This window comes from Microchirus variegatus (genome assembly GCF_963457635.1).
Source record: "Microchirus variegatus genome assembly, chromosome: 9".
Taxonomy (NCBI): Eukaryota; Metazoa; Chordata; class Actinopteri; order Pleuronectiformes; family Soleidae; genus Microchirus; species Microchirus variegatus.
The window spans coordinates 22,175,134-22,191,544 of record NC_139810.1 but is presented as its reverse complement, the minus strand read 5'-3'; the positions used below and the strand labels follow the sequence as shown (position 1 = coordinate 22,191,544).

The 16,411-nt window shown below is 40.0% G+C and overlaps 2 protein-coding genes across 2 annotated transcripts; one reads left to right on the top strand and one right to left on the bottom strand.

The window, feature by feature from the left end:
* Positions 1 to 313: 313 nt before the first annotated feature.
* Positions 314 to 2,318, bottom strand: dnajc22 (DnaJ (Hsp40) homolog, subfamily C, member 22; the record flags this gene model as incomplete). Its single annotated transcript, XM_083894478.1, has 3 exons — positions 314 to 490; positions 1,370 to 1,662; positions 1,766 to 2,318. 3 exons carry the CDS (start codon positions 2,316 to 2,318, stop codon positions 314 to 316), a joined length of 1,023 nt encoding a protein of 340 aa, XP_083750604.1.
* Positions 2,319 to 3,799: 1,481 nt separating this feature from the next.
* On the top strand, positions 3,800 to 15,973 carry lmbr1l (limb development membrane protein 1-like; the record flags this gene model as incomplete). The annotated part of the gene is made up of 17 exons (XM_083894453.1): positions 3,800 to 3,862; positions 9,768 to 9,852; positions 11,397 to 11,430; positions 11,743 to 11,882; positions 12,383 to 12,486; positions 12,569 to 12,692; positions 12,789 to 12,857; positions 12,952 to 13,016; positions 13,105 to 13,177; positions 13,270 to 13,356; positions 13,482 to 13,558; positions 13,662 to 13,739; positions 13,841 to 13,914; positions 14,032 to 14,122; positions 14,224 to 14,290; positions 15,141 to 15,302; positions 15,858 to 15,973. The coding sequence occupies 17 exons, from the start codon at positions 3,800 to 3,802 to the stop codon at positions 15,941 to 15,943; spliced, it is 1,479 nt and encodes a 492-aa protein (XP_083750579.1). The 3' UTR covers positions 15,944 to 15,973.
* Positions 15,974 to 16,411: the final 438 nt, after the last annotated feature.

The window sequence follows — 16,411 nt, the reverse complement described above, 5'->3', positions numbered from 1 at the left end:
GTCATACCTTTAATACCTTTATTGCATAATTATTGCACCAGTTTACATTTCATTTAAAGTTTCATGCTGTGAAATTAAATGAATGGTGAATGGTGTCATGTCACCGACAGCTCCTCCAGGTGGCAGCAATGTCTTTACAAGTAACTGCTAGACCGTTGTTGAAAACCACAAGTAGGAGCATGTTTCCCACAGTGACAGTTGAAGTTGACTACATGTCTTAGAAAATGGAGACTGAAATACAAAGCAGTCAAGAGTCTCACGTCTCTTTAACTCTACAAATATTCAGGTCAGTCTGCAAGAAAACAAAGGTCAACTATTTGAATGACCGGGGTCTGTGTCTCTGTTGAAGAATTTCATAAGCCTCTTGGATCTTTAGAAACATCGCCTCAGCTTCCTTACTACGGTTTTGATCCGGATGCCAAATCTTGACCAGCTCCCTATAGCTTCGAGTTATTTCTGCAAAAGAGGCGTCTGTTTCCATGAACAACACCTGCAACACAAGTGAATACATAAGTTATGAGTAACTTGCTCACAATTTATACACTTACATTAAAGGTGCCATATGTAAGAATGTGGCCAAATAATGGTTACTACATTCAAATTCAAAATACCGAGGTCTTTTAGGTTTCGTTTTCTGACGTGACTGGCAACCCGTGGTTGCTCAGCAGCTGAGACTCTACTGACTGCAATGATTGGCAGATGGCGGTAGGTGGCGCCACATGCCAAAACATGATTTCAAAACATAAACATGATTTGCAGTCTGCAAAATGTTTTTTTAAATGCACATATTTTGTCTGTACTGTTGTTGTTGGTGAGTTCAGTTTGTTATATTAACATTATTCCTGAGTTCCTGTGACATATTAGGAGGATTTTATGGCCAGTTGCTTGAGATTTATTTAAACATAAACATTCAAGGCTGCAACTAATTTTCATATTCGATTAATCTGTAGATTATTTTCTTGATTAATCCAGTACTTGTTTGGCCCATAAAATGTCAGAAAATGTTGAAAAATGATGATCGATGTTTCCCAAACCTGGAAATAGCAAAGCTTTCACATGTCTTGGTATGACCACTGAGCAAAACGTATTCAGTTTTAATGATTTATTCCTTCTATGCAACAAAGAAACCAGAAAATATTCACATTTAAGAAGCTGAATAATCAGAAAACCCATGATTAATCGATTATCAAAATAGTTGCAGCCCTAATTATCTTGATAAAATGTTCTCCAGTAGCAATAATAACAAAGGTTCATTACACAGTATATAGTAACACACTTTGAGGTAAAATAAATGTGGTGGATAACCTTTTTGGGCATATCATCCAGCCCTAGCATCACTTTCACCCTGTGCAGAGATACAAATGCTTACCTTGAGCGCTTCTTTCTCTTTCTCAGTGTATTCTTTAAGCAAAATTTCCAGCACCTTCCTCCAAGCCTCTTCATAGTATCCCCCTCCAGTGAGAGTACAAAAGATGTGATAGGGCATCAAAAGAACGTACTCAAGCACACCTCTGAGCCAAGGCAGAAACCAGAAAAAGTCCAGCAGTGCTGCCACACAGTCGGACAAGTAGTACAGTGTCGCTGTGGTGTTGTGGAAAATACAGTAACCCAGCGGAGCAGAGAAGGCCAGCCAAGCTAGACCCAGCCTGTATAGTCGTGGCACTGGACAAGAGAGAGAAAAAAACAATAACGCTTCAGTTCAATTCTAATAATCAAGAGAATTGTTTTCCTCAATGCACACATGGAAACCAGAAGATGTTGTCACCTAGTTTCTGTGTCTCCTGAGGTGTCCGATGGGGCTTGATCCTGCGGTGCTGACTAGCAGTGACACTGGCAGCCAGGCTGATCGGGAGAGGCGACAAAGTGCTGCCATAGAATATTGGGGAAGTTATGAGACAAGCAGTCATGGTTTTTCGGAGGTCAGAGGTCTGGTGGCCAGCAATGGACACCAGATGCACCCCTGCACCCACGCTTAACGGCAGCACAATCAAGTAGAAGAAGCTGAGGGCGTTCAGTCCGATCAGGGCCACAGCGCCAAAGTAGATCCCAACACACACCTGACCAGCAAATCTTATGGGACTTACAGGTGGAGGAATCCCGGCAGGGGGTCGTTTTCTCTCATTTTTCTCTTCTTTTTGATTGGCCTCACCAACATAAGCAGGGATACGCATGAATTCTCTGACCCAGCCGAACCCAAACCCTCCCAGTGTTAGCATCCATAACAGTGCATGGCTGTCTCTTCCTAAATATATATGGTGAAGGCCCAAAGGTCCACCTATTGCCCACAGGGCATAGGCTACCAGGACACTTTTTACCATCCTATCGCTTCAGGTGGGCACTAACCATCCTTTATGGTTACCTGCAATAGAGAACCACAAAATAAATCCATGATTAGTCTTCACGAGTCAACATCAGTGTTCATCAGTAAATTGTTCGAGATGTATGAGATCACCGATTTTATGTTTTAATTTTTTTTAATGGAAATGTATTCTACATTTTGAATATATCTGTTTTACATAACTTATAATGCCAGGTTGATGGCTATCCTATAATTTCATTATATGCCTTTTTCAATCGCATCACCCTTTGATTCCATGTATTTACATAACTTCCTATCTTGACCAAGGAACGTGTGGGGATGCAAATCTGTGTGATCCTCCTCCCTGGTTAAGTAATATATTATATAAGTGACATTTTGTCTTAGCTCATGATGTCTGTTGACATTTTATCTCGACTTGCTGCACGATCAAAAACACTAGTCTGTCCTTACATGTTTTTTTCCCCCCACCAAAAAAACATTAGGATAGTAAGCGCTAACCTTCCACTACAGGCCAATCCTTTTAAAACAAAGTGTTAGACCAAAATATGCGTTATTTACTTCAATATTTACATTCAATATATATTTGGGTTTCATTTATAAAATATAGGTAACTTACTGAGTCCATAATTACAAATCCTTAACTTGATAAATCGTTTCCAGTCCTTTCCGTGGTTGAAGTTGCTACATGTTGCAACAGCTGGACTTTGTATCATGACAATCAAATTGTGCTGTGCTCTCAACACACAGTGTTCCTCAAATGAACGTCTTACCTGATAGGAGACGTTTCTAGGCTATAAAACAACAAGACGAAAATGTTGCCTCTCTTTATTCTATTCAGGGATGCAATGCAAATAGTGCCATTACCAGTTTATAGAATCATAAATCAATCAATCCCTGTATGCCTAATGTTGTAAAATAAAAGTAGAGGTGAAATAAGGCTGATTCGTTCCACACAGTCAATATAAGTAACAATGTGCAATTAAGAATGAATATGAATAAATTATTAAGTAGGATAACATGGCCAAAAGCATTATTATGATAAAGTTTTTTCACATTAGTCAATATTATGACATACTGTAATAAATTACACATTTCAGGTTATTTATGATTGATATTGTTCTTCTGAGTGAAAAAAAAGTTTGTAGTTAGTTAAATTATTTGCACACACTAAATTGACGAGTAAAATGTTGATTAAAAATATGGATTATTGTCCATAGCTCTAATTATAGCGATGATTGACAGGTACCTGGAGCTCTCCAGGCCCCTCCCCCTCACAGTAGCCCCGCCCACTGACGACCCCTCCTTGTGATTGGTTTTTTTTATGAGAGCTGAGTGAGTGAATCTGCAGCAGTCGCTGCATCAGCTCAGCTCAACCGCAGAATACATCACATTTCTGAGACGATGCCCTGTCTGTTAACTCTTTAACTGTCTTCATTCGGCTCTGTAAAGCCCGTGAAGACTGTGGAATGGTTTCGGAGGATGGAAACGGACGACGTGTCGGTTAGAGAGCAACTTTTCCACAACCGTGTCCGGGAGACTATAGTAAGTAAAGCCGCTGGGGGGTTGGGGGCTAATGTCGGTTAGTGTGCAGCATAATGAGGGTCGCTAACAACAACCCGAACGCCAGTCTCTCCGGCTGCCACCTCAAGAGAGAAAGTCGCAGCGTTTCACTTTGTTTCACATGACGTGGTGGTTGCACAACTCTTCAGTGTCAGCAACAATACGCGTGATGCCACTTTTCCACTGCTACGTTAATGTGTGAAATGAGCTCGTTGTAGCAGCTAGCTTAACTTTCTGAAGAGACGGATGCAGCTTGGTCTCTAGTTTGGCACAAGAACAGCTTACTCAGCGTTTGCAGTCCCCCTCTGTTGTGTTTAAAGCCACTCGAGTCTTCTGCCAAAAATATCCCTTTACCAGGACATCAGCAGCAGCAGCAGCCTTATCCTTTCTGAAGTGCTGTTACTACTGCTCTTTACCTTTGCTCTTTACACCCTGTCTCTGGTTTGTATAAAATCGACAGCTCATGGTGAACTTCAGACCTGACTGATTCAGGCTGACCCTTGACCCCCAAAAAAGTGCAATCAGATTGCATAAATAGGCAGGTTTCATTTTCACAGATTGTACTGACACAGTGTACCCAAAGCAGGGCAAGAATAAATATACTGTATGTCCAGGAAAACTTTCTCCATTAGCACTATAGCAGAGAAAACTCAATACACACATATATCACTGCAAACACACTTTGAGATGTGTGACATGGTTTCATAAAGGAGTTTATAATGACTATTAAGCAGTTTCTTCAACTTTCACATAGGCCGAACAAACATCTAAGATTATTTTTGACTGAAATTGAGATATGACAATTTTTTTAAAGTAATTATTCTCATTTTCATTTCAATAACATATTTCACATGATTACTGTGTGATATTTGATGTGTTTCCTTCAGTCTGTAGAATATGATGTGTATAGGTAACGACACTATTTAATCTAAAATGGTCATTTAACACATTTGGGCTTTAAGAAATGTTGCGCCTTGCCGATTTGAGAATTGGCCGTATTGCGATTTTGATCAAATTTTGATGAACTGTTCAGCCCTTGTCTTTGTTTATCTTATCATCTAGCCTGAAGTACGTCACATTTTTTCTGTTGCATGTGTGATAATCAGTGGTGTACTTATCAGTTTGTCCCGATAACTCAACTGTAAACAGGTCGTTATTATTATAATAGCATTATTGGGTTGGTTATGTCCTACATAAGTTAATGATTCCCTCTGGAAAATGAATCTTTTATGATGACTAAGTATAGGGTGGAGTTGGTGAAACCAAATATGTTGTTCGAGCTGATTATACGTCATAGCAGCAAAAGCACACAAGTAACTTATCTCATTTGTAATAACTGTATCAAGTTAACATCAGTTCAGGGCTCAGATATTATTTAGATATTTCCTGGAGCTGAGCAGTTGCAGTGTTTTTAGTTTTTCTACAGTTACAGTCGGTTAAAAAACACAAAAGCCTCAAGGAAAATAACCTGATGTTCTTGAATCTGATTCAATTTCACAACACCAGGCATGTCTTTCTCTATTTATTCATAAGATTATTCCATCTAAAGTCATTATTGACTGTTCTTCAGCTCAGATTAATTCAAGTAGACATATTTACACCCTCTTTATAGGTAACATTAACAAAGCAATTCTGCTTTTTGTCATGTGTGTATTTTAAAATGAGTAGTTACTCATAGAACCAGATTAAGAAGTATTCTAATGCTCTTGATTTGTCATCGTCCTACACCTAAAGACCTAATGCTATTATAGTCTATACTCTCCTTTAAATCACTGGTAGACCTCAAGACTCCTCCTTATCACCTCTTCACAGTGCTGCCCCTCTTTGGTCAAATGCCCCAGCAGCTCTGGTTTTTAGTGGGTGTGAAGGTCCAGTGTGTTGAATTTTGGGTGCAATTTGTCCACAATGGATGACATCTTTTGAGTTTTGATGGTAACAGACAGTTACATTTGGAAATGTGGTATGATGTGAGGAATATTTGGCTGCGAAATGCAACTTCATCAATAAATGTTGCAAAACATTACAGACTATATTTATAATCTCACCATTGACCATTTAATTTTCAAATTCAAAATATTCCACAAATATTTAATTGTCAACATTTTAGCACAGTAACAACAACGCTGTGAGCTCAACTTGTTTTGTTTCCACCACCCAATGTCACCCAGCTAATTGCAGTGAGATAAGTTCATTTTGTCTAGTGAATGTTTTTTCTTTTCTAATTTTTTTTTTTTTTTTTTTTTTAAATAAAGAAACAAATAAAAGGGTACACATTTGATAGGAAAAACATCTCTGCGTGAGATGCTTTAAACGGTAAAGCCATAAGTACACACCCACAGCTCACACCCTGAGCCAGCAAAGATCAGAGGGATCAATGTTTAGCAGAATAAAAGGTCAAGATAACATCTATCATTTGAGAAATACAACACCCAACACCTGTTCATATAAAGGTATCAAATCACTATGATAAAAAAGAATACCATGTTATGTAAAAATTTAAACGTGTGTGCATTTTTTTGGACATCATTTTGTGTCGGATTTTTGAGGACGAAAAAGATCATCCACACTGTCATTATTTATAGTCATTTGCTAAGATCACTAAGCTGTCAACTACTAGATGATTCATTACAGTAAAATTCATCAAAACAACCAAGTGAAGTGGCCCTTTCATTGGGATTAGTATGGCAATATTTATGAAGCCCTGAAGGTTCGAAACCATCGGTTCAGCCACTGCTGAGAACGCTGTGTTGTATTGTAATCTCGGGCTGAGTGAGGTGTCTGAAAAAAACCTGTTCTGGTTACGTACACAGCATTTCTCCTCCTGCTCCGGGCACATCATTGTTAAAACAATGTTTTGATAATGAGTAGTGGTGCATCCATCATTCCAGGGGAGAGCTGCGCTTCTGAGAGCTGGTGTGCTAATTACGTCACTTCCAGGTATCGGCCAATCATAAGACAGTTGGGAAATCGCTCGTTGGCTGGCCAATCACTACACAGTCTGTCTTCTGGGGTTCAGTCTGAAACAGCGCGGCTGAAGAGAGCTTCAGTGAGGAGAGATTTCTATCGGCTCATTTGACCATAGAAACAAGTTAATGTATGTAAGTAGACCCCCATAACTCGCATGTGCGATAGGACCACACTATGGGAGCTTTAAAGTTATTTGAGGCTGATCATTTTTGTTCTTGCCTAATCTGGTGTTTAAATAAAAAACAAAGGTAGCCGTGATTTGCCTGAATGGGCATAGCTGGTCGAGAGGTGCCCCATTAAATAGAAGGAAGTCTGAAGGAGTCTGTTTGACAGTTTACAAGGGTGTGCTTTTCCACCGCCAGTCTCCAGCTCTTTTGAGTTTTCACTGCAATTTTTGGCAGATTTGAAAGCACTTTGTCTTCATTGTGTTTTTCCTGAAGCAACACAGAGATGGTTAGGTCACTCTGTGAATTTTAAAATGCTTTGGGTTAATATTCACAGTCCTCGGATGTCTACTCTGGGTACTGGATTTACTCTGGGTGCCTACCACCTACAGTGTTTCTTACCCGATTCTTGCCCTCTCTTTCCTGCTTTTCCTCATGTTGGATTAATCATAGTGAGCTCCTTGTCAAACTATGCTGCATTATTGAACAAATGTGCAGACTGAGCCAATTAGTTGTTTTCCACAGTCTATTGTTATTTGCAGGATGCAGCTTGTGTGTCATCACTAATGTTAGTCCTTACTGCGACTTTCTGAACAGTTGCCACTTTATGTCTAGTATGGAAGAAAAACTAGTATGGAAGCAAAACAGTACAGTAACCTGTATGAGATGATTGAAGGCATAATGCTTGTTTGGTTGGGCCCGATCCAGTTTGCCTGCAGGATTATGTTGGGCGTGCTTGTCACTGTGAAAACTGAATCCCAACCTCAAGTATTGTAAAAGAACACAAGATCTTTAACACTCAAATGTAAAATGTTTACTACAATCCTTTTCAGTTTTCATATTGTTTTTGAGACCATTTTATTTGTGGCTCTGTTGAGTTTTACTCATTATACTTCCAGATGTTTATATTTCATAGTCCACCCACTTAATGAAATAGGTAGGCTAAATGGCAAAAAAACACCACACTGACTGGATTTCCCTTTTCCACCAAAGGGGTGTGTTTTTGGTCTCCTTTGTCTCTTTGTAAACCGCATGATTCCAAATGTAAAAGACATTTTTTTTCTGGTGGTATTAATTATGGCACAGGGAAGAAAACATTAGACTCTGGGGATGATCCATAAAGATCACCTCTTGGGTGTATTGACATGGTTGGAAACAGTGTGTTGTGCTCTCTCTAGATTTGTTTTAGTTTGGTTTCCTGGGGCTTTATCAGTAGTTAACCTTGTGTTTTTGTATTTGTTTATACTAATTTTCAGAAATATATATATATATAATATAACAGTCCCTTTTAGAATGTGTTGTTGATGTCTTCTCCAAGGTCATGATTCTGTCTGGATGTGTTGCAGTGATTCAACACTCTTCATGTCACAGGAAAGCTCTGTTGTTCAGGAACGTTGATTACACTTACCGAAGAACTCTATATGTTTAATTTGCATTGGTTTAAGAAACTGGTTTCACACCTCCAAGCATGTTGCCACATATCTGTCATTCTCTAGAGGCTCTCTGTGTTTGTTATTGTTGTTACCCTAGGAACAAACTGCTACTCGCTGTACTGCATGCACTCTCTGTAAGTACAAATGTTTTGATCGGTGCTCATCGTTTGGCAGAATCATTCCCACTCATCTGTCAGTCCAACACTTATAGTTGAACACTATTATTGACACTGTTGAAATGATTGACCTGAAAATGTAACCCAGATAAATAAATCTTGATGACGGCACCTCAGAAACGGCAAGTTTTCCACTGGTCCAAAAGTTTGTTTAATTACAGCTTTCCACATCAAAGCTAAAAGTCAAATTTAAATACTTTGACATTAACATGCTTTGCATGCTTTTGCATTGTATTGGTGCACATTGCATGGAAATGCAGGGAGAAATGAAAATTAGCCTTATTTTTATTTACACATTTTATTGTCGAGTGTTTGTTAATGACCTTAGGCTAGTCAAGGTTAATGGTCTTATCAACAATACGACTCATTTCTATTTGTGGAACAAAATGATTACTAGTGAAATGATCACTGCTCTTTTGGGGTTTTTCAAGGTGTTATCATTGCATTCAGGGTGTAGAAAGATGCTCAAGATTGTTTTGCTAAGAGAGGTACTGGGGGGGGGGGGTGTGAACAGAATTGTGTTTGGGATGTGTCTGTTAACCTCGTGTCCAGAAACTCCCTTTGATTGGTGCAAGCCATAGGGCTGTCAATTTTTATGTTCGACATTGGATGTTATTTCAAACATGAGGTATAAAGTTCATGTTCAAACGTTTTTGGGAACTTTTTTGTGTTTTGTTTTCAACATACAACTAATGTAACATTATTACATTGTAGTTAAAAGCTGTCAGAACTTCCTCTGGTTGTCAGTCTTTATTCCATCCTATTCTACTGAGTGCTGTATGTAATGAATACTAACACTAACAGCACTGTTAATAAAGTAATTAGAAGAAGAAACTGATGTTTGTGGAGTATTACTTTTTCTTGATCATTTTAGTGTAATAAAGTCAGACAATGGTGTAAATGGGCAATGTTGGTGTTATCTGTTAACCAGCCTTAATCTTACTTCCACCAGTTTCACTCTCTTTGTTTGGATACAGTGGTAATCTTGAGAATCCATCTATCTCTGTTCATTGACAATTGGGTAATGTTGGCTTTTTACTAGTACACACAGCTGGTTTTGTTTATCCATTGCTGTTTATCAGCCTAAACCGAATGTTTTAAAGGAACACATTTGTCGAACAAAATCCTCTTTCTGTCTCTTCTGCAGATTTGTGTGCTCCTGTTTACGTGCCTCTACATAGTCTCCTACCTCATACTAACCCACTTCAAGAAGACTGCCGAGTATGTCACAGGTAAGTCACTCTCTGATTGTATTATGCAAAGCATTTTGCACAAAGACTGCTATGTCACAAACATTTGCATCAAAGGCTTTTGGAGCGCTGCCTGCAGGGGAATTGATGGTGTTGACGGGCATATTGATTACATTTGAGGTCTGTGAGTTTTGTTTCCACTGTGTGAGTGTGAAAGCCACTACATTTCAAGCCAGCTTAGCTTAGCCAGCTTTCCGTCTTTTCATTCATATGAATATAGTTTGTTTACACACAACCGGGGTTGCACATATCAGTCTAAAGCTCAGAGGGGAAGACGTGTGTTATGTAACCTGTAACAACTGCTTCAGGCAGTTTCCCAGTGGATCAGGATGGCATAGGGAGGGTGAAGAATGTTACAAGATAAACAGTAAAGTCTGTCTTCACTATTATGAAAAATGACCTCAAATATCCCGTTTCAGCAAAGAAAAAATAAACTTTATGTTATGCTACACAGAATTTGCTGTTTTTTTCAGTGCAGGGACACATTTGTTTGACACAGTATTGGTAAATAACTCTACAGCTTGCTGAATGTCACCATGAACTTGGGTCTTCTTATGTTTTCTCACATGATTTAAAAAAAGAAAAGTCTTCTGCAGACTCACAGTTACATAATAAATCCAATAACTTGCCACTATTGAAAGCAGATGTAGGATGTCCAACTGGCCCCGTCTGTGCTTTCGCTGTGGCTGGCCTGGGTTGGGGCTATAGCCGGCTTGTTTTTCTTTATTCTTTTTTTGGAGGTGGGGGAAAGTACATGCTATGCATCGTAAATGTTGTCTGTGCTTGAACAACAGCACAACAGTTGTGCCTTGCAGCTAAATGGTGATTGAGCAATACCTCCAATACAGAGATGCTTTGACAGTCGTGCATCAAGAACTGGTTTTAATTAAACAGCTGTGCCAGTGTTTGCACTGGGAAAAGTTGCAGTATCGTGTCTTGTTACATTTCAGAAAGGTAACAGACAAGACAGTGAAGATAACTTTGATAATTAAGTATGTTTAATATTCAAATATATTCTTGATCCAAGTCATTTCTTCTAGTACCTCTGCAGCTAACATTCAGCATTAACTAGTCTCTGAGGTTTGCTTGAACAGAATGCTCCAAACATGCTCTTCCACATGCGCCAGTGAAACTTTTACTTTTTTTTTCCAACTTCATATGGGCTCCTTCTATTACAGCTCTCCCTTATGTGCCCCTGTACTGTACAGTATGCAGACGGTACATGGTGTACAGCACATGGAAACTCCCTCTGATAGATTTTACCACAACATATATTTTCTTGAAATGATAATGTGTATCATCTAGTGCTAGCTATTACTTTCTATTCATTTCATCAGCCCCTGACTGCATGTACAGTGATATGTGTTAAGTCCTTCTCAGTGACAAATCCTTGAAAATAAGCTGGTTATGTGTGTCAAAAGTATTCTTGTTTGATGAAGGATTAAGGAAGAAGAGGGTTTCATTTCGTGAGCTGGAGTCTGTTTTCTAGTAGATGAAATCAAACTTGTCTCTCTGCTCTCTTTCAGAGGATATTGAAGATGCCACCGTCAACAAAATTGCGTAAGTGAAGATGCCTAAGGATTAGCTGACCCACAGCAATCTGCTCCCAATCACTTTCCGTCTGTGTGAATGTCTGTGCAGATACCTTAGATACCTTAGTGGCCTGTGGCTCTTTGGATGTTGATTAATTGTCTTGTTTGTTTGGTTGTTGTTTAGCAGTGGGGCAATTTGGTGTGAACCCTTTGTTCCTCCACGCTGTCACTGCATTTTATCCCAGGATACCTCGGCACTTAGGGAAAGTGCTTGTTAGACCGAGACTAAACACAAACATATGTGACTACACTGACGCCCTGTCTTTTCTTCTTCTTCCAGGTTGTGGTTGTGTACGTTCACCCTGTCTGTGGCAGTGTGTGCCGTTCTCCTTCTACCCATCTCCATTTTGTCCAATGAGGTGCTGCTCACCTTCCCACACAGCTACTACATGCAGTGGTTAAATGGATCACTTATCCATGGTAATTGCAATGTTTTTTTTTATAGGAATCCAAAGCAGCTGTTGATAGTGGCAAATGTCATTATTGTTAGAATCTGGTTCAGATCTAATGGCAATCATTGGAAGAAACCTCCAAATCAATGCTGCACAGGTGTCTGTTCAAACACAAGCAGATAGTTAATGTGGACAGAGTTGCCGTGACCTGTGTGCAGTGTTTTAGTTCAAACCAATGGTCCGACTAATGTGAGATCTCAAAAGAGAATAACAGTTTTTTGTTTGTTTTTAAACTGGCAGTAAGTTCATAATATAATTACACATCATTTTATTCATTTATTATAATGAAACAATCTTGTTTATTTGCACACTGAACTTGAATGTCATGAAACACTGTTTAGCACAACTGTGCCACACAGTGGTTTTCGGTAGTACTGCTGAAATTCTTCACAGCATTAATTAAAGCCTAATAAGTCATGTTTGCAGCGAAAACTGAAGTTTTGAAAATGTCTCTTTCTCACCGGTCAGGCTTGTGGAACCTAGTTTTTCTTTTCTCAAATTTGTCCCTGGTCTTCCTCATGCCCTTTGCCTACTTCTTCACGGAGTCCGAGGGTTTTGTGGGATCCAAAAAGGTACAAGTTTTGGCTTTGCCTTTCCGATGCTCTAGATTTGTAAATTATTATACAAGACTTCAGCATGCGTTTGTTTGCGTAGGGGGTGATGGCACGAGTGTACGAAGCAGTTGTGCTGCTACTGCTGCTGGCCTTGCTCGTGCTGGGCATTGTGTGGGTGGCTTCAGCCTTCCTCCATGACAACATAGCCAGAAAGAGCCTCTATGGTGAGTCACCTCCATCGAACTTAAAGATCCTTCAGTGTCAGAGGGTTACACCGTTCTTTACTACTGTTGTTTATACTCTCCTCTTGTGTATTTTAGACCTGTGGGAGTATTACCTTCCCTACCTGTACTCAGGCATTTCACTGTGTGGAGTGTTGCTGCTTTTATGTAAGTATATATTCATCATAAGTTACTAGAGCATCATTGAAAAACAAAGTGTGTGACATTTTCATATCATCACCTGTGTGTTTTTCCTTCTCAGTATGCACTCCCTTTGGGTTGTCCCGGATGTTTAGTGTAACAGGCAGCCTACTGGTCAAACCACGGGTGGGTCACAAATCTCACACAAAAGGATTTCAGCTGTCATTTCCAAATGCTGGAACATCTCACTGATTTATTATCATTCCTTCTTCAGCTGTTGGAAGATGTAGAAGATACACTGAGCTGCACCACATTTGAAGAGGACTCACTCTCCAGGAAAATGAACTGTAAGACCAGAAGCGCATTATCTATCACTTTCCGATGATTGAGTTTAAAGCTGACTGATTTACTTTTCTGTGTCTATTATGTGTTGTTGAAGGCGGAAGTCCATCATGCTGGGTCAAGCTCAACACGGAGGCAATGAGAAAAGAGTACCAAACAGTGCGGGGCAAGCGCATCGCTCTGGGTAAAACTGGCCGAACATGCTGCTCACCGCTGCTTCTGTCCTGTCGTGATATTGTATAGTGAGTCATTGCTGTACACTCAATTGTTATTGTTTTTCTCTTTTATTACTTTTGGTCGAACCAATAGAGATGCGTAGGAAAGCGTCACCATGGCAGCGAAACTTGGGCTATCCATTGGCCATGCTCATGCTCCTCGCTCTGACGGTACACATCTGTTCTTAACAAATCATCAATTCTGGTTAACCTTTTTCATATCTTAGCGCAGATGATAGTTTTTACTGTATATTTTTTGTCTGTGTCTCTTCAGGTGATGTGTGTGCTGATGGTCTGTTTCAATGTGTTGGAGTTGCTCCTGGATGAGAAGGCTTTGCCTAGAGGGATGGAGGTGAAGACTGCCTCAGAGAAATTGTGAAAATGTTGATGGTTTTAATGGACAACAGTTTGTTATCTGTCCACACTGATGTTTGTCATATTTTTGTGTTTTAGGACCCGCACCTGGGAATGGCCTCCTTTTCCATGTTTGGCTCTCTGGGTGCTGCAGTTCAAGTTGTCCTTATCCTGTATCCTTTCCATTCATTCGCTTATGATTGTGTGCCCATGTTATCTTCTTTCTGGATGGCATGTATCGTGGTGTGTTACTCATCATTCCAGTTCTAGTCCTTTACAATGATTGTCAGCTACCTAATGGTTTCCTCAGTAGTGGGTTTCTATAGTTCTCCTCTCTTCACTGGCCTCCTGCCTCGTGCACAGGACACAAACCTGACGCAGGTACGAGGACTGCTGACCGTAACATGTATATTATCTCACAGTGTGATGTAACTGTGCTGTCTACACCCCTCTGTAATCTCTGCACTTCTGTCCCTTTTCAGATTATTGCAAACTGTGTTTCACTGCTTATCCTGAGCTCTGCACTGCCTGTTTTTTCACGCACACTTGGTAAGGAAGTAGCATAAATACTTTTTTTTTTTTCTTCTTTAAAAAAAAGTTTTGTTCCACATGCTTCTAGCCATCAGGCTGCGTTTACTTGCACACTATTTTCCCACAATGCAATACAATAGAATAAAGTGGCAAGCCTCTGTACATACAAGGGATGGGACAATACCACTTTTTGTGTCTGATACTGATATCGGAAACTTGAGTATCTAATGATACAATATTAGTCTGATCCCGTAAATTTAAGCCCTTTATGAACTATGAAGCCAGTCATTCATTTGTGCTGAGTCATTTCAAAGACATACTTTTTCAGCTGTTTAACTTGGTTAAAATGCCTTTGCTGATTTATATTTGAATTGTTATAGACTGTGCATAGTGAAGCATGTGATTTATCGGATTTTTGGATTGTATCAGATTTTATATTTTTATCTGTCCGATATCCGATCCAGTGATTTTTACAAGTATCGGAAAGACACCGATACTGACAGATACAGATTCCCATCCCTAGTACAGTATGTACATGCTGTACATAAAATTAAACTCAATTGTGGGAAAATAATACGAGTTTCAATTTTGAAAAAAAGTACTCTGCTCTGTCAGTTATGTAATTTCTTCTATAGAACTTGTTCTGTCACTGTGATTTCATAAAAAATGGAACATTTTGACATTTGGTACATAATTCATTGTATTCAACTACAACAACATCTAGTGTGTAATGTCAAGAGTACCTGTAGTTTTAGCTTTGACCACAAGAGGGCATTTGTATAACACAAATACTCTTGGCTGTAGAAGACTCTTGACTAAAGCGGTTGGTTCTCATGCAAAACTTTTTTTTGGGTGTCCATTGTTTTAGGAATCACCCGCTTCGATCTACTGGGAGACTTTGGTCGGTATAACTGGCTCGGGAACTTCTACATAGTCTTCATGTACAACATGCTGTTCGCTGGTCTCACCTCTGCCTCTCTCATCAAAACGGTCACCTGGGCAGTTCAGAGAGAGCTCATCCGTGCCTTTGGTCAGTCCACTTTCCTTTTTAATCTATAAAGCAAAGTGATAGCTGCCATGTACTTGTGTAATGTTTTTGTCAGCAGAACTGTGTCGAGCTTAAATGACTAGCACTTGAATAAGATTTCCAACCTTTGGCCCTATTTTCCAGTGGGCAGGTCTCTCTTCCTCAGATAGAAAGAATACAATTCTTGCAGGAAAGTGGAAAGGGACAAGAGGAGAGTCAGGCTCCCTCTGGGACCTTCAGTCACTCCACCCGACCCCTCGCAGCACAAACACACCCTTCTAAACTCTCCACCCAACACAAACAAGCACTTGGAGCATTGACACGCCAAACGTACACACGTATACACGCAATCCCCTTCCTCACAGCACAGATAGCATCTCAGCACCACGGCAGCTTTCTTGCACTTTCCCATTGCCTCCCAGCTTACTTTTGTCTTGTGGTTAATAGACTTCACCTAAATAACTATTTTTCTTAGCTTTTCGGGTGTTGTGCTCCGCCTTGTGATTGTGTGTGATGTCACTGACCTTTCTTTTTTTTTTACTTTCTTTGTTTTTACAGGTCTCCACAAACTGCCTTTAACTGTGTCACGGTCCACTGTCCCCTTCAGACTCCTTCTGGCCAGTGGACTCTCTAAAATCCAGTGACGACTTTTCCTCCTGACCACAGCCTTTAACAAACTTTCAAAAGCTGAGCCATTTCAAATGTGCAACTTTGGGATTAAATGCATTTGTAGTTCAGGCCCTTCTTGGCTGTTGGGACATGGGTGAGCTCACGCCAGGAGAAGAGCTGTCTACACCTGTCCGGTTGGAGCTCTCCTTTAAAGTGTGTCGTCAATGACATATTTATCAGGGTCCAAAGGTGTGCAGTTTGACTGCATGGACAAGTCCTGGTGCCTGTGCTTAGCTGAGTCATGGCCATCAATGGAAAGAGGAAAAAAGCCACATAGGCAGCTCTCCTACAGTGGACCATAACAGAGCAATCCCTCACAGACCTGTTGCCTTTTTATGAGAAGAGGAATCGTCAGAGAGCTGTTGCTCTGTTGACATATGTGAAAGTCAGCAGAGTTATTTTGAAATATTACATTGTCGCTCTGACATCATTTCCTCTTCCTG